The 9851-nt window shown below is 45.3% G+C and overlaps 1 protein-coding gene across 1 annotated transcript in view; it reads left to right on the top strand.

The window, feature by feature from the left end:
* Nucleotides 1-1536: 1536 nt before the first annotated feature.
* ypel2a (yippee-like 2a) overlaps nucleotides 1537-9851 on the top strand; it is a 45366-nt gene continuing 37051 nt past the window's right edge. Inside the window, exon 1 of the mRNA XM_080210736.1 lies at nucleotides 1537-1884. Within this exon, the coding sequence (XP_080066862.1) occupies nucleotides 1768-1884 (117 nt within the window). The 5' untranslated portion in view covers nucleotides 1537-1767. The remainder of the gene's footprint in view (nucleotides 1885-9851) is intronic.

The raw sequence follows: 9851 nt of genomic DNA, 5'->3' as shown, positions 1-9851 counted from the left end.
AACATTCCTACCTTTCTTCCCACTGCTTCCCACCCCAAATCTCCTGGATGGATGGGAAAAGCTGGGAATGTTTTCCTGAAAGGAGGCTACCTGGTCAAGGTCATGATGGTTTTGGGCAGAGTAGGTGATGAGAAACTGCTCCCATTGGTGGGAGGGTTGAGAATCAGAGCACCAATTTAATCACCACATGACAACCTTTTGGTAAATTACAAAGCAGGTGGTTAGGTTCTGGAATGCATTGTGGGCAGATTAGAATGTGGCTTTCAACCAGAAATTGGATAATTATCTGGAGAAAAGAATTGCCAGGTGAAAGGAACACAGTGGATGAGCGGGGCTAGCTGAGTTCCTCATAGGAACTTGAAAGGCATGATGGGCTGAAGGCCTCCTGTGCTGTAAGCATTCTGATTTTATTCCTAGGTGGTCCTAGTTTTCAGTCCACACAAGTCTTTTCATCTCAATTAATCCAATGTCAGCCACTTTCTCTCATCCTGTGACACAATCCTACTGCCCCTTCTCCAACTTTGAATCTTTTCAAAACATTAATTCTACGTGATGTTATTAAGATCAGCATTTACTGCCCAGGAGATGGTGAGCCACCTTCTTGGCAATTGTTAGGCTATTTCAGAGGGAAGCAAAGGAGCAATAAAGAGAGATCTGAAGCCACATATAGGCCAGATAAGGCAAGGTTTCCTTCCCTAAGATTTTAGAGTACCAGATGGATTTTCACAACTTGGTATTTTAATGGTTGTTACACTGACACTGGTTTTTTAATTCCAAATTAGGGACAGCATGGTGACACCATCACCAGGGACCCAGGTTTGATTCCAGCTCTGGGTGACTGTGGAATTTGCATGTTCTCCCTGCATTTGTGTGTTTCCTCTGGGTGCTCAGGTTTCCTCCCACAGTCCAAAGCTATGCAGGTTAGATGGATTGGCCATGGTAAATATGGAGATAGGACAGGAGAGTGGGCCTGGGTAAGGATGATCTTTCAGAGTTGGTCAGACTCGATGAGCCAGACAACCTGGCATCCTTCTGTGCTATAGGGAAGCTATTGTTTGCTGCCCTGGTTCTTCTGGGTGGGGGACTTCTTATACAAGGAGTCACGAGACTGAGATATTTTCTCACTTGAAACATCAGATTCCTAAGAGGGTTTGACCAGGAGATATTGAGAAACCGATTTCCCTGGCTGGAGAGTCCATTAACCCAGGGTCAAGATAAGGAGCCAACTATGTGGACTGAGATGAGGAGAAAAATCCTCACTCAAAAAGGATAACGAATTTTTGGAATTCTCTACTCCCCAGAAGACTGGTCAGTCAATGAATCTATTAAGGTTGAGGGCATTTGATTTTTGGATACTGTGTGGAAATTTAGGGATACAGGTGTCAAACAGACATTGAGGCTGCAGGCCTGTCATGATCTTATTGAATGGTGAAGCAAGCTTGAGGGGCTGAATGGCCTACTCCTATTATGTTCTTGCACTATGGGCACTGTGTGGTTTTTACAGCACTAACAAATGATTCTTTCTATGCCAGGTTGGTTGAACTAGACACCAGTCCCTTTGGCCACCCTAGTCGTCTTTCCGAGGCCAGTGGCCCTGCCCCCTCCCCTCCCCCTGCCCTGGTGCCCAGCAGTGTGTGGAACCCTGCCACACCACCCGCTTGCCACACCACGGCCTTCACCTGCGTGTTCCAGTGTTTTCCGTGTGAACCAACCTGTCTCAGTGCCTCGTGGAGCAGCCCGGAGTTTGCGCTGCGTCCGGTGGCCCCCATGGTGAAGATGACAAGATCGAAGACATTCCAGGCTTATCTGCCCACCTGCCACAGGACATACAGCTGCATCCACTGCCGGGCCCACCTCGCAAACCACGATGAGCTCATCTCAAAGGTACTGACCTAATTGAATCTCTTAAAAATGTTGTGGTGGGGTGTCCATCTTATGAGTAATGGAAGAATTATGTGGACTCAATTCTTTGTAGAATGTTCTTGAGCAGAAAGCAGGCTTAAACTCCAGCAGACACCTTGCCACAGAATATTATTTCAAGGCTTTTGAATGTCAGTTGGTGTACAATGTGATATGGTGCTGAGTCAAGCAGCAGTTCCCAAGGTGACAAGTCATAGACGCATCTGGGCATGTCCATAGAAAACTTTACAGTGCAGAAGGAGGTCATTTGGCCCAATGAGCCTGCACTAACAACAATCCCATCCAGGCCCTGTCCTGATAACTCCAAGCATCTACCCTACCCTGAAACACAACTTTGGACTATGGGAGGAAACCCACTCAGACATGGGGAGAATGTGCAGCCTCCACACAGTGACCCAAGGCTGGAATTAAACCTGTGTCCCTGGTGCTGAGGCAGCAGTGCTAACCACTGTGTGCTGCCTGGTGCTCTACAAAGAGGTCATCCAATTTGTGTTGAGTCTTCCCAATGTAGAGGCCACATTGGGAGCAGTGGATATGGTAGGCTAAATTGGCAAAGGTGTGAGTGAAACGTTGCTCCGTGCCTATTCCTCCTCCTCATTCCCATGATGCATGCATGTGGACTTGAACCATTTTATTAACCAAATGGAAAGATGAAGAGCAGAGTGCACCTGTATATTTTGATTAGTATTTGTGTTCTTTGTTACTGAACAGTGGGTGATGTCAGTTGCGTACAGTTACCTGTACCGTGCGAGTATTGCAAGATGTTTGACACTGGAATGTGTGGATAGATTAGTGTTGGGTTAGGGGTGGAAATAAATCCTTAATTTTAGGATTAACTTTGCTTCTACCTATTTCTTGGAATTTCCATTGGATTGGACAGGGGTCATTTCAGTAGGCCATTCCTCGTAGATGTAGTGGACTTCAATTCTAAAGTGAACAGAATTTTGGAAACTCTGGCAGTGGAGGAGTTTGAGATGATTCTGAAGAATTTGAAAGAGGCAAACTATCTCCTCTTGGTGCAGAGATTCCAGAACAAAGGTGGCTTGACCTTAATATTAAAAGCAGGCCATTCAGAAAACACTGCATCAAACAAATCTGGATCTCTCTAGGAGACTAGTTTGAAAATTGGTTTTGATAGTGTTTTTTTGTTAATGTGGGTTTTAACAGATGTGGAACCAAGCTGGGTAGATGGAATTAAGATGCATACCAGACATGATCTAACTGGCAGAACAGGATTGAAGGGCTGAATGGCCTCTCCCTGTTCCCGCGGTACTAGCCAGACTGCAGAGCATTGCTGTGTCATGCAGAGGTTTTAAGTGTTAAATTACTGCACTCAACGTCAGGGCAGGTGTTAATCTCCAAGGGCGGATATAAGAGCAGGCGGGCTGGTGGTGGTTGGCGAAAGTAACTTGGTGACCCTTGTCTGACCTTTTTCTGTAGGTTGCTCCTGCAGTTCTGATGGTGTGTGAGTGAGAGGCATCCCAGGGGGGAAAGAAAATAGCCCAGCAGTGAAACGAAGCCAGATGGGCAGTCAGAGCAGGAACCAGCATTAGAGCTGGAGAACCTGATACTGGATTTCCCCGCTTGGAGAGAGAGTTCCTGACTCCAGTGTACAGTTCGGAAGCATTTACTCAGTGGAGTGGGGGTGACATTATCTATCACAGGTTTTTTGAGCGAATGTGGGTGATGAGAGCCAATGACTTTGATATGAGCCCTAAATCTGGGGATAAACAGAGAACCCTGACAGTGCAGAAGGCCACCATTTGGCCCATTGAGCCTGCACCAGCCGCAATCCCACCCAGGCTCTATTCTCATAACCCCACATATTTACTCTGCTAATCCCCTGACAGTAGGGTCAACTTTAGCATGGCCAGTCAACCTAACCTGCATGTCTTTGGACTGTGGGAGGAAGCTAGAGCATCTGTAGGAAACCCATGCTGACAGTGACCCAAGCTGGGAATCAAACTGGGTCCCTGACATTGTGGGATCTGTGTTTAAGGATTCCCTCCCTAAACATCTTGCTCTTTTGTGCTGTTTAAAATCTACCTCTTTGACCCAGCTTTTGGCCAGCTAACCAAGTGAGAAGCAATTGGGATATGTTTTTTAATATTGTTCATCCTCCAGTGAAGTGCTTTGGGACTTATTAAAAGATGCAGTGTTTTAGTGAGCAGCTCTCTTCACATTGAGTGACTTGATGATGAGCTGAAGTCTGACCCCCCCAAAAAACCAAAGCCTCAGTGCAGTACTGTAAGAGTGCTGCATTGTCAGACATGCTGTCTCTCTGGGATGAGGTGTTTGGGCTTGTCTTGCCTGCTGTCTTGGGTGGATGTGAAGGACCCTGTGGGACTTGTATGAAGATAAGCAGGAGAGTTATCTCTGCTGTCCTGTCCAGTGTTTATCCCTGATCTGGTTTAAAAGCAAATTATGGTGTGTGCTGGAAAATCTCAGCAGGTCTGGCAGCATCTGAAGCATTTAGATTTTTTGACAAAGGGTCATTTGGACTTGCAATGTCAGCTCTTTTCTCATCTTGCAGATGCTGCCAGACCTGCTGAGATTTTCCAGTATTTTCTGTTTTGGTTGCCAATCATCTGGTCATTATTAGTTTCTGTATGGGAGCTTGCTGTGCACAAATTGGCTGCCACCTCGCCTACATTACAATAGGGACTGCAACTCAATGCTTCATTTAACCATAAAGTGCTTTGGGACATCTGGTGATTTTGGAAAGTCACTTCATAAAAACAAGTCTCCTCTTTCTGTATAAATACAGGTAATATAAAGACAGTGTTGTAAGCACGTCATCGGTAGCCCGGTGTGTGATCAGAAGGGATGTGCTTCACAAAGGACTTGTTCCATACTTGCTGCTTGCCTCCACTTGGCAGTGCCGTTTTGGTTAATGGTAGCTCTGCTCCTGGTTTGAAGGTTGTGGGTTCAATCCTTGTCTTGGGCCTTGAGCACTAGGCTGTTAAAGCAATAAACTCTAGGTGACCTGATAAATGGCCTCCTTCTGCACTGGAGGAATTTGATGATTCCAGTACCTATACTGCGGGGTCTGCAGCAGTTTGAGAAGATGGCTCACCATGCTCTCCTTGAGGGCAACCAGTGATGGGCAGTAAATGCTGGTCTAACCCACATCCTGTAAATAAAACACAATGGCTAGGTGCATTGGCTGTGTTAAATTCTCCCTCAGTGTACCGAACAGGTGCCGAGTGTGGCGACTAGGGAATTTTCACATAAATTCATTGCAGTGTTAATGTGAGCCTACATGTGACTCTAAATTATTATTAATGGTGACAAGGCTGAGAGACTGGGGAGGTGTTGCACTGTTGGAAGTGCTGCCTCTCAGGTGAGACACTAAACAGTGCTGACATCATGACTTCTGTCAATGAAACTGGTCAATGTTTGTCCCTTAACCAACATCACTCTTTTTTAAAAAAAAATCAGCTATTTGTTATCCCATTGAAGGTTAGAGCTTGTGTGCAAATTGGCTGCAGAGTTTCCTCTGCTGAAACAATGGATAATGTTTTGAAAGCACCTCATTGATAGTAAAGTGCTTTGGGACATGCTCAGGTCATGAACAATGCTATGGAAATGCAGGCTTTCCTTTTAAAAGGTAAGGAATTGGATTAGGATCTGTTCAGGCTCCTGAAACCTGCCCTGCTGTCCAGTAAGGTAATAGCTGATCAGTTACCACCTGATCACCACAACTCAAATTCCATCAATCTCAAGTCTTGAATATATTCAGCAATTGAGCATTTGCAGCTCTCTGGGGTGCAGAATTTCAAAGATTCATGACCCTTTTTGAGTGAAGAAATTTCTCATTGCTATTTCTAAGTCACAGACGTCTTATTCCAAGTCTGTGCCTGTTCAGACTCTCCAGCCAGCGGAGAAATAGCCTCTTTCCTCTCTGTTGTTCTTGCGCAGGCACTTGTACAGCTGGGAATTGTCTCCTTCCCTCCCACTCCTGCCAGCATCTGGCACTTGAGGAAACCCAATAAAGAGCTCCCCTACTTCTCCTCTATATACACACACACACACACACACACACACACACACACACACACACACACACACACACACACACACACACACACACCCCCCGCAATGCAAACCTATTAACTACCAAGGAGGATACCTGAGGCTAGAAGGGAGACTGCTGGTATTAAAGTGGGAGGGGGGTCTGTTTGAATGTCATTCATGTCCTGATTGTTGGAAGTGGTGTAGTTCAGCAGCAGTTTTGTCGTTCCATCCCCCGCCGCCCCTCCCTCCCCCCCCCCCCCCCCCATCCCTCCCAAGCTAAGCTTCAGTGCAGGAAACTAAAGACCCACTTTGTCTGGTGAGAAGAAGGAGCCTTTGTGTCAGGGTTGAGCACGTAGTCCTTCCCCGCAGCTGCTGACTGTTCAAACACACTTTACAAACTGAACTTTGAGCTGGTACCAACTATTTATACAACCCCCCTCCCTCCCTCCCTCCCTCTCCATGTCTGAGGAGCTGTGCCCCTGTGATCACTGTTTAAATAGTTTCTTTGGACATGATTTAGAATGGCCAGCCTCTGTACACGTGCTTCCATCTCTCGGGGCTTGCGTATGTTTGATGGATGTGAATTACTTGCTGTTTTTGTGTGTGATGTGTCATCCTGGGAACTTGTACATAATTTTCAATCTGCTGTTATTTCTGCATTAATTTTGCATTAATATGAATTAGTGGATAATTTAATTGAAACAACATTGAATCAAAAACTTTGTGGGGGAGTTTGGGGTGTCTTGAACCAAGAAATGGTGCTAAAATGTGTAACACTCATAAATCAGAACTTTCAGACTAGTTTTTGGTTCTAACTCCTTTTTAAACTTGAGCTTACAGGAGCAGACAAGGGGCTGAGTGGCTTAACCCAGATCCTAATTTGTATGTTTTTCTGGAGGTGCTCAAATGGGCACCTGCAGCTTTACCACTCTGTTGTTGATTTGATGCAATTTTCATGGAGCAGTATCTGTAGGGTCCTCGCATCAACTCCTACTGAAGATGTGCAGTGCCCCAGCTGGCTCAAGGGCCAAGGGCTCTCAGATCCCACCATTATGGAGGAGGTCCAGCAAAAGGAGCAGGTAACCTGCACCACACATGGGTGGCAGTGGTTAGTACTGTTGACTTTATAGTGCCAGGGACCCAGATTTGATTTCTGGCTGGGGTCACTGTCTGTGGAGTCTGCACATTCTACCCATGTCTGCATGGGTTTCCTCTGGGTGCTCCAGTTTCCTCCCACAGTCTGAAAGATGTGCTGGTTAGGGTGCATTGGCCATGCTAAATTCTCCCTCTGTACCCGAACAGGCACAGGAATGTGGCAACTAGGGAATTTTCACAGTAACTTCATTGCAGTGTTAATGTAAGCCTACTTGTGACACCAGTAAATAACTTTATATATTGGGGGAGGTGAGGGGGGCAAAATGCCAACTTGCCTTCCTGTACCTCATTTTAGCAGCGCTGCCTGGCTTCTCCCAGTCCTTATACAGACCCAGGAGGATTTCTGGCAAAATATCAAAGCTCTGCTAGTCTTCTGGTGACTCCGACTTTTTTAATAACTTCTCGGGTAAGACCTCTGGAATTTCAGGGATAAATGTTGAAGTCTGTCCAAGAGTGCTGCAGAAAGCTTCTTGGTATGACCTCTGTCGTTCCACCAGCAATGACCCTGAAATGGTGATTATCTGTCTGCCCCTGAAAGCAGAGCTTGAAATTGGCATTAATGCCAGGTTAACTCCCAAACAGCTGGCTCCTGACTCAACTTTTTCACCAAGTTGATGTTTCCTACCTCTTTTCCCACCCCCAACCTATAAAGAAAGTCAAACTGATGTGATACGAGACTTCATCTTGATCACTTCAAGCTGTTTAGTGCCGAATGCATCCAGGTGGAAATAAAGCTGGAACTTCTAACCTTGTCCCTAATTTTATTTTTCTTTTAAATTGTGCATTGCAATTCTGTGATTTTAAACTTAAACTTCTTGGACATAACCTGGCAATTAACCCAAGTGACTGGAGTCCAAAGATGTGTGGGTTAGTTTGATTGGCCATGCTAAATTGCCCCTTAGTGTGTCCCAGGATGTGTAGGTTAGCTGGATAAGTGTGTGGAGTTACAGGGACAGGGCCTAGGTGGGGCTGTTGGTGCAGACTTGATGGGCTGAATGGCCTCCTGCACTGTGTAATGATTCTGAGGGCCAGCAATTTCAAGGGTTTAGGGAATGACTGGTCCTAAGGTTGGGGTTGTAGGGGGGAAACTGCAGCAGAATTTTTTACACCATGCTGCTCAAATCCTCTGCCTGAACAGGGAGGGAGTTACCCTCCCCTTCCCCAACCCTCATTGTTATGCCTCCACAGTGGGCAGATCTGAGATTAAAATTTTAATACTGAGTTATTGGGCTTAACACAAAAGGCTTCAGGGTCTATTGTGGTTAAAGAACAAAGGATTGAACAGAATCTAGCATTGCAAAAAAAAAACCCCTTGACTTAAAATTGCCAACAACATGTGCCTGAACTTGCTTGGAAAACAATGGGCTGTTTACAATACACATTGCCATTACTGTGCAAACCCCTCTGGGCAGAATGAGGATGAGTGAAAATAAATAATTATTCTTATTCTTGAATATGAAATGTGAATGTTTACATTTTTCTTTCTGACTTTAAAATCCAATCATTATTTCTCATTCATCCACTGATTTAACTCATTCACTTTTATTTTCATTGCAAAGGGAAGGTTATGGGGAAAGGAGATTTGATAAAACAGTTCAGAATCGGGTAGGATCTGAACAAATTAGACAGCCAATTGGCAGCAGGAATGAGAACCAGAGGATTAAAGCAAACTACTGCAGATGCTGGAATCTCAAATCAAAAGAGAAAATGCTGGAAAATCTCAGCAGGTCTGGCAGCATCTGTAAGGAGAGAAGAGCTGATTTTCGAGTCCTGATGACCCTTTAGCAAAGCAAATGCTGCCAGACCTGAGATTTTCTGGTATTTACTCTGGTTTGAGAACTGGAGGATGCTGAAGATAAACAGCAGAAGAACCAATTGTGCCAAGAGGATAAAACTGCTTTATGCAGCAAGTGGTTAGGATCTGCCTGTGAATGTGAGGGAGGCAGCTCCAATCGTGGCTTGGATAAGCTATTGAAGGGCTATGGGGAAGGAGAAGGGGAGTGGGACTAGCTGTGTTGCTACTGCAGAAGCAAGCTCAAACAGAATCGTAGAATGGGGCCATCCAGCCTGTGCTGACTCTGCAAGATACCTGGTTCTACTCCCATGTCTCTTGCCCATTGCTGTTCTTGTCAGAAAATGACCCAATAGCCATGGTTGAATCTGCCACCAGTACACTGTCAAGACAATTCATTCCAGGCACTAACCACTCTGGGCTGAATGCTTCTTTCTGTTCTGTAACCAGATTCTATTCTATTTTGAAATCTCATTGGTTAAGGGAATGTACCATTGGTCCATTATTCAGAGACATTTGTTTCCTTTTGTCAGTTGAAGTATACAGAAGATTGTCTGATTAACTGGATAATCTGTAGGGTGGCACATGGTTAGCACTGCTGCCTCTCAGCACCAGGGACCTGGGTTCGATTCCCAGCTTAGGTCACTCTGTGCAGAGAATGCATGTCTTCCCAATGTCTGTGTGCATTTTACTCCAGATGCTCCAGTTTCTTAGTCTGAAAGATGTGCTGGTTAGGCACACTGGCCACACTAAGTTCTCCCTCAATGTACCTGAACAGATGCCAGAGTGTGGTGACTGGGAAATTTCACAGTAACTTCATTGCAGTGGTAATGAAAGTCTACTTGTGACTAATAAATCAACTTTAACTTTAGATGTCCATCTCCAGGCCACTGTTAATTTCAGGTTTACTTGCTACTTGTATCCCATTCCAATCTTCATTTTATTATCCTTCCTGAGGGGCTCAATA

This window comes from Carcharhinus amblyrhynchos, chromosome 23 (assembly GCF_965287045.1).
Source record: "Carcharhinus amblyrhynchos chromosome 23, sCarAmb.v2.hapA, whole genome shotgun sequence".
Taxonomy (NCBI): Eukaryota; Metazoa; Chordata; class Chondrichthyes; order Carcharhiniformes; family Carcharhinidae; genus Carcharhinus; species Carcharhinus amblyrhynchos.
Note: the sequence above shows the minus strand (reverse complement) of the source record. Positions and strands in the feature narration are given on the sequence as shown.